The 17,768-nt window shown below is 40.3% G+C and overlaps 1 protein-coding gene across 1 annotated transcript in view; it reads right to left on the bottom strand.

Moving 5' to 3' along the window:
* CNTNAP2 (contactin associated protein 2) overlaps nt 1–17,768 on the bottom strand; it is a 2,186,758-nt gene that overhangs the window by 89,357 nt on the left and 2,079,633 nt on the right. Inside the window, exon 21 of the mRNA XM_089687345.1 lies at nt 11,790–11,883. Coding sequence (XP_089543471.1) covers nt 11,790–11,883 — 94 coding nt within the window. The remainder of the gene's footprint in view (nt 1–11,789; nt 11,884–17,768) is intronic.

Here is a 17,768-nt window from a genome sequence, read left to right as displayed (position 1 = left end):
GCCAATCAGCTTCTTAATTCAGCTTGTTCAATTAAGCTTTGTCAAAAAAAAAACCTGGAAGCTGATTGGTGTCTATGCAGAGCTGCACCAGATTTTGTAACTCAACCCCATAGTGTAATGTATAAGTGGTACCCCAGATGGAAAAAGGATGACACCAAGTCCCAAAGTATCTTGCCACTGCTACCCATGTAGTCTGAGCGTCCGGGGTGATCCACATGACTATCTTTTCCCTCATAAATCTGAAAATTAAATGTATAGCCTGTTGCCCTCTCACAGGTCTTATACATCTTGATCCCATATCTGGCACACTTGCTGGGTAGAAATTGTTTGAATGCAAAGCGGCCAAAAAATTAATGAGGGACTCATCAACGCAGATGGTTTGTTGGGGAGTATAGACATCTGCAAATTTTTGGTTAAGGTGATTTATGAGGGGCCGAATTTTGTGGAGCTGGTCAAATTCAGGGTCACCCCGAGGATGACAGTGTATTGTCATTGAAATGCATAAAATGCATTAAACTCTCATATCTATGCCTGGCCATGGCAGCAGAGAACACGGGCATATGATGAATTGGGTCTGTGAACCAATACAATGCATTTTTTTTAGTAATGCCCGTGTTGAGGGTTAGACCCAAAAAAATTTTAAATTTGGAAACCGTAATGGGTTTCCATGCGAATGGTCTGGCAAGGTTTGAATTTGGGTTGGTGGCGATAAACTGTTGGGCATATAAATTGCTTTGATCCACAATCAATGCATACAGATCTGTGAAAAGCAGCTCCAAAAAATTAAAGGGAGTATTTAAGTTTGCTGTTTCCACCTGAATTCCGGGTTGGGAAGTGAATGGGGGAAGTACGCGTGCTGCAGAATTTGTGGGCTGCCAATGTGATTTGCAACCACATCCGGAAGGATACTAGGGGCTCTACGGGCCTGTGTGCGAATTCTTGGTGGCTGCGGGACACTATTTGTGCTCACCACCGCACCAGCTTGTACTGCACTTATGGGACTTGCCACGTCACCAAGTAATACTGCAGTGCTGGTATGTGAAAGACCAGGTTGCTGGTGCTCGCCAGTTCACCAAAAGGCATAGCGGCACTAGTACTAGCACTCTGCTGCATATGAGAATCATCATGTGATTGTAACATCTCAGCAACCTGGGAATGGAGTTGGATACTCCTGACCTTATCAGGAACCTCTTCTCCATGGTCTGAGCTATCTGTCAGTGTGCCGCTGCTGTCTACAGGTTCGTATTCTGAGGCTGATTCTGTCAGGGAGTCTTCCCCTTCACTCTCACCTGACATGCTTAGAATCCTGTAGGCCTCTTCACTAGAGTACCTTTCCATTGACATTTTGGCCGCTACATTTATAGGTACCTACCTCATGGGAGAAAGAGCACCTGGCTGTCAAGGACTGCTTGAACTGCTACAAAAAAATTTACCGGCAAGTGCTAACAGAGATCAGGCCTGATTCTACGAACACTGCGGTTTTGTGTGCAATGTATCAAGTGACAGTAATCTACTGACACTGCACTTGCTGGGGGAGAGGGAGGGGAGGGGGGGTAAGTGTAGGGGCTAAATGCAGGTGCTGGCAGGTTCCAGGGCTGATCCCACTAATACTGTGTTTTAGGGGACACTATACTAATGTAAATGCTGGTATAGTGCTGATCTGATCAAAGATATTGATCCGTTCAGACACTATACTAGCAATGGAGGTTTATTGTGTATGTGCATGTGTTCCTGGCAATCAAGGGGTTAAATGTGATTACTGGTGTACTGATGGGCAATCTGATGCTGTCTGGGAGGGACGCTAACTGACGCAAACGCTATCTGAAGTTGCCGGCGACACTAATACAGTGATCAGCGAAAAAATCTGTACACTGTACCAATGACACTGGTGACAGGGCAGTGAAGGGGTTAACTGAGAGGGGTGACCAAGGGGTTAAATGTGTCCTAAAATGTGTTCTAACTGTAAAAGAGTGCTGCTTGTACTCACTGTTTCTTCTTTCCTCTCTCTCTGGGACGGAATGTGCCCAGACAGAGAAGATTTAATCACTTCCTGTACCTGTTTAAGTGTAAACACAGGTACAGGAAGATCCCTAATAGGACAGGAATCGATCATCCGATTTAGGCTGAAAATCACTGGCCTAAATCGGATGATTGATCCCCGCGGGTCCGCAGGGGCGTGCGCGCACCACCCCTGCCCTCGATAAACCGCGGGAGAATGAATCACGTTTATATATGTGATTTTGTGCACCCGTGCCGCCCTGTAGCCGTATTTCTGCTATAGGGCGGTCGGAAGCGGTTAACAGTGAAGAGGACTGCAATCAATGTAAAACTCTGAAAGAAGCAACAAGGAAACACATCAATCACGTAGGGTTGGCAACAAGGTGAGAATGAAACTGTAGAAACTTTATTGTAGATGCAGAGTATAAAAAGTTCTAGGAGACAAGCAACACTAGCGACCCTACATGCTTGGAGCGATCCTACGTGATTGATATATGCAAGTTGAACGGATAGAGACTGCGGGAATGGCATGGTGAGAGCTATACTCCTTCTGGAATGTGTTATAGGGGTTGCAGCACTTTTCTTTTGTATATGATTATTCGGAACAAGGAAACATAAGTGTCCAAAATTATGCAGTATATGTTGGAATTTTTCAGAATGGCTAATGAACCATTGTCTACCTACCAAAAACATAACGGACAACTTCATGTGTCTGTGTGCCACAGAATAAAATCTTGCATAAAGTGCTAATTTGGCAACCAATGCAATTATGTAGGTTTGTTGCTAGTCCTGGATTAACCATTAAGTTAAAGAAACATGCTTAGGGCACCACGGGATGAGGACACCATAGTCTTTTGCCCTAGCTATCATTCCCTTAACTCTTTTTTCATCTGTAATGTAAATAATGCTTTCTAATCTTTGGGAAGGAGATAAGAAATAGTAGTCAATACATTTTGCAATTAAATGTTTCCTTATACCAATTTTATCTAAAAGAAAAAAGGCACAAGAAGTGCTAAAATTAGCATTTTTTTAGGTTGCCCCCCTTCCCTTGTTTTTTTTTTTTTGGCCTGGAAAAAACCTGCATTTTCAATCTCTCCTTTCACTTTCAACACTTTTAAAGTCTCAACTTCTCAGTTAAAGCGGACCCACACTGTATCTAAGCACCACAAATCATTAGTGCTATTTAATTCATTTTTAATACTCAAAGCAAACCTCCCCCCATCCATCCATGTCTTGAAGCTTTTTTGCTGAGAAATCATTTAGAAACCCCCCCTAGCATTTCTAGCATTGGCCATTTTGAGTAAGGGCAGATGATTCATGTAGCAATTTTTTCCTGGAATCCATCTACCCTTTGTTCATGCATAGAAGCAGGAAGGTGAGCTTAGCTGAGAAACCCCTCCTCCCCTTCTGAAGACTCCTGCTATGCATGACATCATTTGACTAGGCATGGAAACAAGCAAGTGAATAGAGAAATGTAAATAATAGCTTAACCTCCCTGGCGGTATTCCCGAGTGTAGCTCGGGGTAAAGTTTCAGTACCACAAGCGGTAACCCCGAGCTACACTCGGGCTTACCATGCTGCGCTGCTCCGAGATCTGTTCTTCTCTTACCTTGTCCTGCGCTCCCGCGATGTCCATCCTGCAGTGTCCCCTGTAATGTCCTCCGGCGGATGCCGGCATCTGTCTTCTGGGTTCCGTCCCCTGCGATGTCAGGACGTACGGGGACGAAACGGCGGGAAATTTGAAAATGACAAAAAGTGACATTCACTAAATACACTAAAATCACATAGTAAAACATTACTGTATCAAACCATTTCACATACATTTTGTCCCGAGTGCTTTGTCCTGTGCCCTGCCTACATTTTTACTGTTCTTTCTGCCTAGAAACTGAGAAACATCCATGGCATCCAAAAAGCGTCCCTTTAGGTCAAAATCGGTTTTAGACCAGCTAGAGAACAGCGATTAGTAAATTAGAACCACTTGCAGAATTGAGTGATAACGATTCGTGGGGAAATTCGTCATCAGACACTAAAAACGATTTTGCGTCTTTACTCAGTGATGTGCGAACTTTCAAATGTCAGTGTTATTGGTTTGATTATATTATTGAATTAAATGTATTAATATTATATTATTATTTTTATGGTTATTTATTAAATTATAATTTATGATTTCGTTTTTCAAATTTTAACATACCCGCGATGTTTACTTGACTCTTGTTCGGACAGATTTCAGTGAGTTATTCCTAAAAATTACAGGCCTACAATAAAAAAAATACATATTTCCATGCAAAAAAATGTACCGCTTTGAGCACAGAAATATGGACATAATCAGACCGCTAGGGAGGTTAAAACAAGTAAATATACTATACTATCCTATTTATTTACTAATGCTAGCAGCATAGTCAATATTGATTGAGAGAGTGAAGTTCCACTTTAAGGAATGTAAGGGCCGGAGGGGCTGTGCTTAGGGCAAAAATTAGACTTAATTCCAGTCCTGCTTTTTTCATCATATAAACCACAGCAACTTTTTTTATTATACCATGTATAGCATACCACTTTGAGTAAAAGTACAGTACATACTAGTTTAGCAAGCACAGTCTAGTGAAAATAAATGCTTCTGCAAATCACTAACTGTTGAATACATCTATTTTCCAGTAATAACAACAACATGGACTATAAATGCAAAACAGGAATAATATTAGCAAAAAGTAATTCATTATAAATATAGCATACTAAAGAAAAGGCTCAAATATGTACTGTAAGATACTAAAAATATTCTCAGGAAAATCATTTCGCTAACTAGCAAACTTTGCTCTTAGATGTGACATATTGGGGCTGACATTGAGATTTAGTGTAGATTTTACTATTATGTCCCCCCTCCTCCCAATGTCTTATAGTTTTTGTGTTTGCGTTGCCCTGAAATCTAATTGGTTTTGTGAACATATCCCACTTGCATCTAACATTTTCTTTTATATATTTGCAGCAGTTCTTTAGTTATGACCTCCCTAGATTCAAAGTTCAGGTATAAAGACACATTAAGAGGTCCTTTCATTGTTTTCGGAGTTGTACACAAATTGTTATCTGTCATTGCTAGTTGCTATTGTCATTCCGTATGCTGCTTTGTGGGAAGTATTTCCCAAAATAAAACCTCTTTCTTTAGCCTTGATGTGTCAGAGGGTATAGCATAGCAAGAATTGTCTTTGCCATCCGTAATCAGAAGATCTGGCCATTAGTTGGTCCTTCAGGAGTAAACGCTACATGGATAGTCTTTTGTAGCTGTCAAGCTGAAAGTAACATCCATTTGGTGTCTTAGGAAATTACCACTCGTTCTATACAGTTTAGTGACAAAAGTTGGTTACCTGCCCATCTCAAGTCTGAGCATCTAGAATTGGGCAGACCCTCTCAGTCCAACATCTCTAACAAACATGACTACCAAATAATGCAACGGTAGGATGTTAGATCCAATTGTTGACAGCAAAACCAAATGTAAGAAATCTTCCTAGTTTTCGGGTAGCAACAAGGTTCCTGTGAGCCATCTGTGCAATATACTGTGCATTGCATTCTGTGATACATGAATAAAAAGAGGAAGAACACATACTAAAATTAGGGGATTCTCTCTCACAGTAATATGAATATTTTTCTTACTAAATAGAGTCCAACCTATTATATTCCTACTGGTATTTGACCATGGGTCAGATGAAGGGTAGCTGCTGCCTTAGGTTCTAAGATCCTAGTGCTCAAATCTTCAGCCCTTTGCTGCTTACTGTGCAACCCTCAGATTCCAGAAGAGAGTAGTAGGAGCATTGATTTGTAAAAATACTGTAATAGCAGTGATCTCTAACACTTTTTTTGTAACATGTTCCTAGTCTCTAACATTCTCCTGAAGCACATCTTCAGCACTCAAGCACACCTATAGAGTGTCCACAGTCTCTGACTATCTCCAGTGGTATGTTAGTAGTTTCTGACTATCTTCTGTAGCACATACAATTCTGAATGTTGTGCAGCATCCCTGGGGAAGTCAGGGGCCATACTTAAGGCCCCTTGTATCTAGCATCTGACCTCCACTGCATTAAGCCCAGGAAGTTCTCCTTTTGTCCTTTTGTTTGATGCTGCAGCATAGTTATAGTTTGCGATTGCTAATTGCTAGGGATGTTGAATTACTTGATTTGGCCATAAGCCTGATTTTATTTCTGTAGTGTACAAAATTGCAGTGCATTGCAGTGATAATTTTTAAGTAGGAATTATATACTTTGGAAGATTTTACTTGTCAATAGGCATACAGTAGGAGACACAAAGGGGTTGATTTACTAAAACTGGAGAGTACAAAATTTGGTGCAGCTCTGCACAGAAACCAATCAGCTTCCAGTTTTCTTATTAAAGCTTAAAGCAGTAGTAAACCATGAAAAAAAAACAATCTAAAAAATCTTCTCCCTGCAAGTTAAGCGCATAATGTGCTAGTATGTACTGCATACTAGCACATTGTAAAAGACTTACCTGAAAACAAAGCCCTCCAGCGGAGCACTGTCACAGCTCCCCGAGGTTTTCATTTTCACCTGGTCTTCCTTCCAGGTCCACAAGCTGTGGCCATCTGATTGGCTTAGCTACGATGTTGTCACTCCCGAGCATGCACGAACATAGTTTTGAAACGCTATCCATTGAGGGTGCAGTGTGCATGTGATATCACCAATGCTGCTACAGTAAATATCTCCTAACCTGTTGGTGCACGTTTAGGAGGTATTTACAGTACCTGCAGGTAAGCCTTATTCAAGGCTTACCTGTATGTAAATGGTGCAAAATAGAGTTTATTTCCACTTTAATTGAACAAGCTGAAGTTAGAAGCTGATTGGCTACCAGGCACAGCTGCACCAGATTTTGCCCTCCAGTTTTAGTAGATCAACTCCAAAAGGAAGGCCAGGTGAAGATGGAAGTCCTGTTAGTGGTGACAGTGCACCACTGGTGGGCTTTCTTTTAAGGTAAGTCTCTCATAATGTGCTAGTATACGATACATACTAGCACATTATTCCATTACCTTGCAGGGGGAAAGGTTTTTTTTTTTCGTTTTGAAAGTTTACTACCGCTTTACCATAGCACTGTACCATGCGTGGCAAATTTCTGATTATCCATCTGGCCACAAACTGCTGTTGCCTCCATGCCCCAACTCCCTATCATATTTTCTATACTTTTCCATGTCTATTTGATGTTTTGGATTTGATCGGGCCCAGATAGCTAGACTGACTGTTAAACTGGATAAAGAATTCAAATGTCAAATTCTTCTAAGATCACAAGACGCGTTTCACTTTACTTACCAAGCCAACATGTAACACAACACTGCCCTCTATTGGTCTTGACCTGTGTCAAATCATTTTGGTTTTAGCAGTAATGAAGCAATCAGGAGGTGATAGTGATGTCAACAGTATAAATGTAGTTACAAGTTTTCATTTAACTGAGGAATTAGAATTTTCAAATCTTTAAATAACTAGTTATGCCACAGAATAAAAATATCCATTCAAACCTTAGGAAAAGTAAGTTAGGTAGAGATACATGGAAATACACTTCCTAGCCTTTGTTGGCCAGTACTGGTAGGGTCCATTTATACCATGCCAGTCCATTGCAGTGCTCATTAACCTGTGTTGCATTAGGGCAGCCTATTCATTTGCACAGACTATTAACACACCACAACAGGCTGAAAACATGATTTGTCGCAATTTTGGTAACCCAGCGTACTACACCGCATGGTAGTGGTGTGTGTCAAAATTGTTTGACTTACATGGACCTTGAATAAACAGCATGAAAGGAAACCTATCCTGAGATAATTAGATTGCCATTGCTGGATTCTCATTCTGCAAAAAGTAAGTTGCCTGGCTGTCCACCTAGGACATGTGTGTTGAACTGCATTTTACAAGTATGCTAAAATGTCAACCCGCATTAAAACATGCATAAAATGGATGGAAATTCACATCTATTTTCCCAGCATTTTATCACAAGTCAGTGTGATTTCAGCCTAAGAATTATTAAAATTGAGATTATTAGATATTGTCAAAATGCAATAACTTTTTCAATGGCATGAATGGGCATAAAAAGACGCATCTTTGAATTTTTCTTTCTAGGTTGAGAATTTTACTGTAAAGTCAGATTATGGCAGTAAAGGTATCTTGCAATATCTTTGGGCTTGTAGACTGACATAAATCTAAGTATAAAATATTCACTATGTGTCTATGTCAAACCTCCACACAGTCAGAAGGAAACTTGCTGTACTTTCTCTAATACACATAGTTCATTTATTACTTCTTTTTTTTCAGGCTGTGTTTTTGAGTTGTACTACAAACACCTACTCTGCCTAATCTCCACTACTTAGAAGGGAAGTGTTCTGTAGTTTACAGAAGATACATGGAAAAATAACATTTCAGCTCAGTACATTAGAAGTTCAGGATCAACAGGTATTTTATTGTACATGCATGAAATGTAAGGTGGAGTTTGCCCGATGATGTCAGCACGCTGTTACCGGACATAGCTGCCGATCTATGCAGAGTGACATAATGGGTTCTTGGATTGATCCTACTGTGGACTAAGTACCTGTCCGTTTACATAGATTGATGGTACATACTTTATTTTTTTATCTATGTATTTTATAGGCATGGGTGTAATTTTAATAAAAACGGTACAGGTAACACTGTGGAACTTTTTTACGTATCTTTGAGCTCTGATGATTTATGAAACCGCCTGGAGGTTACCCTTGTTACTCCTTTGCATCGATGAGCTGAAAGGTTATGGTGATCTATATGCTGTTACAGGCCTTCTATAGTTTAGGTCTGTTTTTAAGGTTATTAGCTTTTGAATGTCACAAGGTGATTGGGCAGATCACATGTGAATTTTGGATGCATGAGAAAATGGCACAACTTGAAAATGAATACATGTTGTCTAATGGTGGACTTTTTTGGATTTTATATGCACTTGAAAGGTTATGACACTCTGAATTTTATATGTGAATACTGTATATATTCAATTTTAGTTTGCACACTTATGAAGTTAGGTTTATTTTATTGTTGTAGCATTCTGACATTGCATGCTTATACAGTATATTGTATCTGTGGTGTAGGCGCACCACTGGGTGGCAGATGCTAAGATCACAGGGTGTACTGTGGCGGCAGAATACACAGTATACGAGGGGCATTCAATCAAACCGGGACTTTTGAGTTTATATAATACAAGAACACATTTCAAGGATTGGAAACTGCATTTTTTTTACATATTCCCCTGCTACATTTATACACATATCCCATGTGTTCAACTAATGCCTGGAAAGTTTTGGCATAGAAAGATTTCTCAGTACGCATCCTAGGATAGCCTGCTTCACTTCTTCATCATTGTGTTCACTGTTCCCACAGAAAGATTTGTCTCTTGTGTGATTTCATGACGATTATGTGTCTATTATCCAGGATTAGGCGTTCCACATGCTGAATGTTCACTGGAATGACTGATGTGGGCTGGGAACCACCACAGCTGGGATCTTCACTTACGGATGTACGGCCATCTTTGAAATGTTTACACCAATCACATGTCTTACTGTGGCAGAGCGTCTCATCACCACACTGTGCTTGAAGTCTTCTGTAGATATCCATGGGTTTTACACCTTCGCTCACAAGACACTTCATCACCACACGCTGTTCAATGCATGCACTAACACTGTTGTCTGCCATCTTAACCTCTTGGCGTCTGCCGAATGCCGTCTGGGCCTAGATGCCGAGTGGCCGTACATTTGCAATCTATTAAAAAAAGACATATGTGCTGAAAGCGTGCGCCCTGCACGCTCCTAGCACACATGTTCAGTACTCACAGAAAGGTTCCGATCTCCTCTTTTGATCGGGACCTTTCCCGATCATGTGACCACCGTGACGTTGTGTCACAGTGGTCACATGACTCTAAACCCCGCCCCACCTCCCAGCTTCTGAAACCCCTAAGGGGCCGGGAGGCACCGGCGCCAAGGGGTTAAGTTACAGTCTCTGGATTGGCCCGTGACATGTGCACCGCCTATCAGTAATAGGACACACTTGCCACTTACTACTGCGTGTAGTACAAACTAGCTAGCTTACCTTTTTATACATGTAAAAATAAACGCCCCGGTTTGACTTGCATGGCCTCTTGTATATAAATATATATACAGGGCTTTTTTTCATGGGGAACATGGTGGAATGCAGTTCCAGCACCTCCAGCATTGAATGTATGTCTTGGCAGGAGGTGATGGGGTGTACTGGAGGGTCTATTGATGTAGCCTGCTAGGGGATCTATTGTTGGTGGGGGGTCTGTTGTTGCTGATAGGGAATCTATTGTTGCTGGGGAGGTCTTATGTTTCTAGGAGGTCAATTGTTGCTGAAAGAGATCCACTGTTGAGGGATTTTCTGATGCTGGCTGCTGGGAAATCTATTGTTGCTGCCTGGGATCTATTGTTGCTGAGTGGGGGTTTATTATTGTTGGCTGCAGGGGATCTATTTTCACTGCTTCTTGTTTTCATGAACACATTCTATAAAAATTGCTTAGCACTAAAAATGATTCTTGATTCTGTATTCTCCAAAAAGGGTTGATACTGGAAGGTGGATAGGGGGTGGAACCAAGGGACATTGCTAGCAGGTGGGTGGGGGGTGGAGATAAGGGGTGACTCAGAATAGGGAGTACATGCACCTATTCTTTTAGAAAAAAATCCCTGTATATACAGTATACACTATATTGCCAAAAGTATTGGGCTGCCAGCCTTTACACGCACATGAAGTTTAATGGCATCCCAGTCTTAGTCCGTAGGGTTCAATATTGAGCTGGCTCACCCTTTGCAGCTATAACAGCTTCAACTCTTCTGGGAAGGCTGTCCACAAGGATTAGGAGTGTGTCTATGGGAATGTTTTGACCACTTACAAAAGTGCATTTGTGAAGTCAGGCACTGATGTCGGATGAGAAAGCTTGGCTTGCAGTCTCCGCTCTAATTCATCCCAAAGATGTTCTATCAGGTTGAGGCCAGTCATGTTCCTCCACCCCAAACTCATTCATGCATGTCTTTATGGACCTTGCTTTGTGCACTGGTGCGCAGTCATGTTGGAACAGGAAGGGGCCTTAAGAGTTCCCTTCACTGGAACTAAGGGGCCAAGCCCAACTCCTAAAAAACAACCCCACACCATAATCCCCCTCCACCAAACTTTACACTTAGCACAATGCTGTCAGGCAAGTACCATTTTCCTGGAAACCACCAAACTCAGACACGTCCATCGGATTGCTAGACAGTTATACATGCTGCCAACTTTGCACAAAGCAAGGTTCATAAAGAGATATATATATATATATATATATATATATATATATATAAATATATACTGTACTTGCAAAGGGTGGGCCAACTCAATATTGAATCTTACGGACTAAGACTGGGACATCATTAAAGTTCATGTACGTGTAAAGGCAGGCTGACCAATACTTTTGGCAATATATATATCTACACTGTATATGTGTGTGTGTATATATATATATATATATATATATATATACATATATATATATATATGTATATCATTTTTATATAAAAGAGGACTTTTCTCAAGCAGCCATTATCCCAATGACCTTTCTGAACACAGTGATTTATTGAATTGAGTCATAGGTGACATAGGACAGACGTGTCTACCACTGAGGAACATGTTTTCTCTGTAATATGTCCTTTAATGTTTATTCCATGATGATGTCTTTTCAATGTCGCCATAAAGTAAGGTGACATTGTTCAGGCTTAGCTGTATTTTATGGCTGAAAATTACACTTACCCAACACTCTTCCAAGGAAAAGGGCCTTTGGTCTATTAAACCGAGTCTCGGAAAAAGCAGGAAGGCTGTATGTGGCTGGTGGGTAATGATCGAGCTGAAAAATAAGAAATGAGAGCAGTCAGACAATGCCATTTCAGTACAAGCTCTGCAACATTATATTTCATGGATTCAGCTCTTTTTAATATCACATTTTCCCAATGATTCTTTTAAAAGGCCTGACCACAAATGCACCTTCTGTGTCCTTGAAAACTAAGATTATCTATTATTATGTGCATTTCCTAGACAAAGCAAGACTGGTATGTGTATGTATTAAATGTATATACAATATAAACATGCAAAATCTACATGTTAATCTACAGGATAACCGTCCAGTGATGTTTAAGCCATGGACTATTCAGTCAAAAGACCTTTTTCCTCGTACATCTGCTATGACAGTGCCTAGAATCCACTTTAAGGTGTATTTATTAAACATTTGCAGAGCTATTTATCTTTGGAAACTGCATGTACATTTGTTCTGTGTGAATGGTAGTAAAATCAAATTATATTAAGCTATTTTCTTATAATTTGAATGTGGTATTATGGCCACTAGATGGAGTCTACAATCATGGTAAATAAGGATTTTTTCTCCCTTGATCATCTGCTCCATCTAGTGGCCATAATGCAGTACTTTCCTTATTCACACTATTCTGTATGAATCAAGAACATTCAACCTGGAAAGAAAATAGCCTAATAACATTTTATTTTGCCCTCATTCACAGATAATGATTGTACATGCAGCTTCACAGGATGAAGAGCTCTGATTATTGGTTTTAACACAGGAATTACTGTAAAGATTCAGATTTATTTAAGACAAAACAATTAATTTAGACACCAATGTAAAAGAGGAATGCTGTGCAGCAAAAAAACATGTATGGAGAATTTGTAGTCCTGCAGATGTGAGAATCTTGCTGAATCAAGCTCCTTGGGAATACACAAACCTCTCACAACAGGTAGAATAAGGTATATGGAATTTTTAGAAAATGCATCCACAATGTGTATAGAAAAAGTTGTGTCCTCCCAGCAGCTGCAGAGTGGAACTCCCCACATGGAAGAAAAATATATTTTAAATATATTGTAAAAATATTCTTCCCAAATATATTGACATATTTGAAATACTACAATTTTGGCCGTATTCAATATATATATATATATATATATATATATATATATATATATATATATATATATATTTTTTTTTAATATATTGAATACGGCCAAAATTGCAGTATTTCAAATATATGTCAAATATTTGGGAAGAATATTTCTAAAATATATTTTTCTTCAATGTGGGTCTTGCTCTCCGCTTGTAAATTGTGGTCTGACACAAGGCAAGGGTCACAATCTGCAATTGCTAGTTGGGGACGAGGGGGGGGGGGGCAGGCTTGTCTACTCAAGCTGTAGGCTGTATATGGTTAACTTAAACTGAAAGTTTAATTGGACTTTAAGCTCATACAGGTAAATAGATTAGAGGAGTGGCAATCTCCACCCCCTCCTGGCTGCTTTTTAGGATACTCCTACAAAATTTCCATCAAACAGAAGGTCTGAAAGGAAATAGATCCTGTTGTGCGCTCTCCTTAGAATACCCATACTACTCCTAGAGTCATGTGCCATGGGTGTGCCCTGTAGTAATAATAATAATAATAATAATTATTATTATACATGATTTATATAGCGCCAACAGTAATACATGTTTATTTGTAAAACTAAGATTATATATGTAGCCACCCAGTCCTAAGCAGGGGTGACTATTTGAATTTCGTGTTTTGCAAGACTGTAATCAGCCTGATTAGGATAGACACCTCAGCTTTCTGCAGGTTTTCCTAAACTCTTATTATTCTGTGCCTCTGCCTACTTCCGGAAAATGTCCCTAACACTGACAATAGTGTGGGGGACTGCATTAGCCTAGGTCAGGGGTGGGCAATGTGTGGCTCTCCAGCTGTTGTGGAAGTACATTTCCCATGAGGCATTGCAAAGAACAGACATTGCAAAACTGACAGAGGCATGATGGAACTTGTGGTTCTGCAACAGCTGGAGAGCCGCACATTGTCCACCCCTGGTCTAGATTATAAATAGTTATATATCCCTGGCCAACCATTAGGGAGTATATTGCCAGTGGTGTGTGCTGGGGAAGGGTATAAATATTGAAGGGAGCCTTCCTGAAGCTCACTTGCCTCCAAGACTGTGCTTGGTGAATTGCTGCTAATGCTGAAGTTATTCTCTCTGGTCTGTTGCCCAGGGAGGGTGTACTGAATTTCAGACAGTCCCAAGCCTTGGGGCCTGGAGCTTACTGCTATCCAGCTGGTGGGTGTAGTCAAGCGAAGTGTAACAGGATTGGAGCACCAAAGGTGAAACTTTGACTTATGGGGACATTCCAGGGTCTATCATGGCTCATCCATGCAGTGCGAGTACTGAAACTGCTTACAGTTAGTGATCCAAAGAATACAGATTTGCTAGTCTGACTTAAAGGTCCTCTTTCTGTATAATGATAAGTAGGCCTTCCATTTCTTCTCTTGGTTTATTGTGCCCTAACCCTCTCTCTCTGAGTGTAATGCCCTATTAAACTCTATTAAACTGTCATAAACTGACTAGCACCCATCTGTTCACAACCCTACTATAGGTCAGGGACTAAACCCCAAAGTGAAATATCAGCCCACCTGACCTCTGACTTCAGAGCAAAAGTCTGTATTTACCTACTTTTTGGGTTTTGGGGCTTCCTGGGAGAAACATAGAACTGTCACTTAGAGTAGCACATTTCCCTGTTAGTGACTCATAAAGCATTCGGATTAACACAACAGCCAGACAGCTAAGGAAAGGAGAGTTCACCTGCAGCAGCCTGTGTGTTTTCTCAATGCAGGTGTATTAACTGGTCTGCACTTTGATAATGACCTGAAGCAGACCTGTGTTCATATAGTTCTGTAATGAGGAAATCAATATTCCCATCATTTTCAAAATACATTTTTAATAATGATGTAATTTTAAAAGCACCACATGCACATATATGCCAGTGATACTTTAATTTGTATATTGCTCATATAGAGTTGCCAATTGTTCCCACACATAGAAATAGTTTTTATAATAAAAATACTTTTATTCATATTTGAAATTAGAAGTGCATCTCATTACTAGTTTCTGTGGCATTACTACCATCTAGTGGTAAAAGAGAAACTTATTTTTTCGTGCGTCTAAAAGATTTGGCATCTGATGTGGACTATGTATCGTCTAGGTATTGCATTCTATCACACACCCTGTATTGCAATGGATAGGGGATCATCAAGTATTCTGCAAACCCCTTGTGTCAACATCAGCAGCCCTGGAGGATTTCAATACTGCTCCCTCCATGTGCAGGCCAGGCAGTGAAAAGAGGGTTTCCTTGCTGCTAGTCATAGGTTTGCAGCAGGTTGGATGCCTGTTGCAGCCCAATAATGTTTTTGTAAATATTGTTTGGGTATGCAGTGTCATATTTAAACTACTGTTTGGTAGCCATTATTACAGATAATCTCTTTCTGTCAATTATTATCATTACAGGATTTAGGTAACCAACAGTTTCTGGAGCACTTTACAAAATAAAGGGAGACAGTACAAAACAAAACAACTCAACACAAGAAGGTTAGGAAGATCCTGCTTCTGAGAGTTTACAATCTAAATGGAGAGGAATGAGTTGGGGGATGAGTTGATGGAGAACGTACAATTTCAGTTGTTAGAAAAAGGTAGGATAGGCTTTGCCTAAAAAGGTGCGTTTTCAAGGATTGCCTGAAGGTGGAAAAAGTAGGAGATAGATGGATGGATTGGGGTTGATAATTCCAAAGGATATATGGATGGATTGGACTAGGTAATTCCAAAGGATAGATGGATAGATTGGAGTAGGTAATTCCAAAGTATAGATGGATGGATTGGGGTAGGTAATTTCAAAGGATAGTTGGATGGATTGGGGTAGGAAATTCCATAGGATAGATGGATGGGTTGAGGTAAGACATTCCAAAGGATAGATGGATGGATTGGGGTAGGTAATTCCAAAGGTTAGATGGATGGATTGGGGTAGGTAATCAAAATGGATAGATGGATGGGTTGAGGTAAGAAATTCCAAAGGATAGATGGATGGATTGGGGTAGGTAATTCCAAAGGAAAGAAGAGGTTTTGAAGAAGTCCTGGCGATGAGCATTGGTGGAAGTGACAAGGGGGTTAGAGGGCAGGAGAAGGAAATCTTGGGAGAAGTGAAGAGGGTAGTTCAGGTGATATTTTCAGTTGAGGCTGGTAATTTAGCTTATGGCAGAGTTGTGGATGGCTTTGTATATTGTAGTTAGTATTTTGAATTTTGTGGTGGGAAACTGGGAAAGTGGGTTGGTGGACACTGAGTGGCTGCATAGGTGGATGAGTCTTGCAGCGACATGTAGATAGAATGAAGAAGAACATTTTTTAAATGTTGCAGAGATGAAGGTGGCAAGAGTTGGACAGTGACTGGAATGCGGGGCTGAAAGGAGAGGTGAGAGTCCAGAATTACAGCTAACACTTTGGTCTGAAGGAAGAGCTTGATGGCTTTGCCTTTGACCTTGATGGAGAAGTTGGGGGTAGGAATGCAGGGGGTAGGAAATATTTTAAGCTATTTTAAGGGTGAGCTGAGATTTGAGGTGATAGAGTTTTTAGGAGATATTGGGTGTTGTCAGCAAAGCAAAGAAGGGGAGATCATCAAATGACCCAGCAAGGAGGTATAGAGAGAAGATAGAAAGTTATCATACAAATTCCCCATGGGACTTTTAAGGCAGGTAAGACAGTTGTGTATATTTCAATGAAAGGCTGGTATGCTAAATTTTATTACAAAAGATCCACAGAGTACACAGTTAAATTACATATAAAGAGAATACTATACCAGTGTTATTACATGAAAAGTATTTTAAAACCGCATATGTCCATAATATAGAATTATGCCTTTCGTGGCTTGTATTTTAGTACAAACATCAGGACAAAACCCAACACGTTTTGGAGAGACTCCTTCATGATGGCTGACATCAGGATTAATTCTTCATGATGGCTGACATCAAGATGGGAGCAGGTGTCTGCTCTTTCTTACACATGGTGGCCCCAGTGGATGTGCATTGACCCCTAGGATATGTTCCCGCCCAGGTCCGAGGTGGATAGGTAGGGTGTTGGCAGTCTAACTCTTGCAACCATTTGTACTCAACTACTATTTATATGTTGTTGTTGATCTAGTATACCCCTGTGTTTATCCCCTGAAAAAGGAGTCTCTCTGAAATGCATTGGAATTTATGCTGATGTTTTTACTCCTATAGTAATCTCTTTATATGTAATTTAACTGTGCACTTCATGGATCTTTTGTAATAAAATTTGGGGCACAAGCCTTTTATTGAAATATACACAATTGCCAGATCTGCCTTAAAAATCCCATTGGGAATTTGTATGATAATTTTCAGTTCAGAGAGGGATGCTGGCAGAAAGAAATATCACCCACCCAGCCATTTTAGAGAGAGAATAGAAGGAACAATGTCTTGTGGAATTCCTACCAAAAGAGGAAGAGGAAAAGATATAATTGTAGTTGATAGGAAGGGGAGTTTGACACAGTTGACCACCCATTCCTCCTCTACAAAGACAGCAGAAAGATCTAAATGTATGAGTATGAAGTAGTGGTCTTTGGTTTTGGCAGTCAGTAAGTAGTTGGTGAGTTTTAGTAAGGTAGGTTTTGTGGATTGTTGTGACCGAAAGCCAGATTGGTAGGGTGGAAAAGATTGTTAATAGTGAGGTGTTGGCTCAGGCATTTGTAGACTAGGCATGCTAGAAGTTTGGAGGTAAATGGGAGCAAGGAGACTGGTGTTAATTGTTCAGACAAGAGGAGTTCATTGAGAGTTTTCTCAGTATGTGGGTGGCCAGTGCATGTTTTAAAAGGCTGGGAAAGATATCAGTAGAGAGAAGAATGAAGATGTGAGTTAG

This window comes from Staurois parvus, unplaced genomic scaffold, assembly GCF_062004578.1.
Source record: "Staurois parvus isolate SC_StPar_1 unplaced genomic scaffold, SC_StPar_1.0 ptg000020l, whole genome shotgun sequence".
NCBI lineage: Eukaryota > Metazoa > Chordata > Amphibia > Anura > Ranidae > Staurois > Staurois parvus.
The sequence above is the reverse complement of the archived record's forward strand: the minus strand, read 5'-3'. Positions and strand labels throughout refer to the sequence as shown.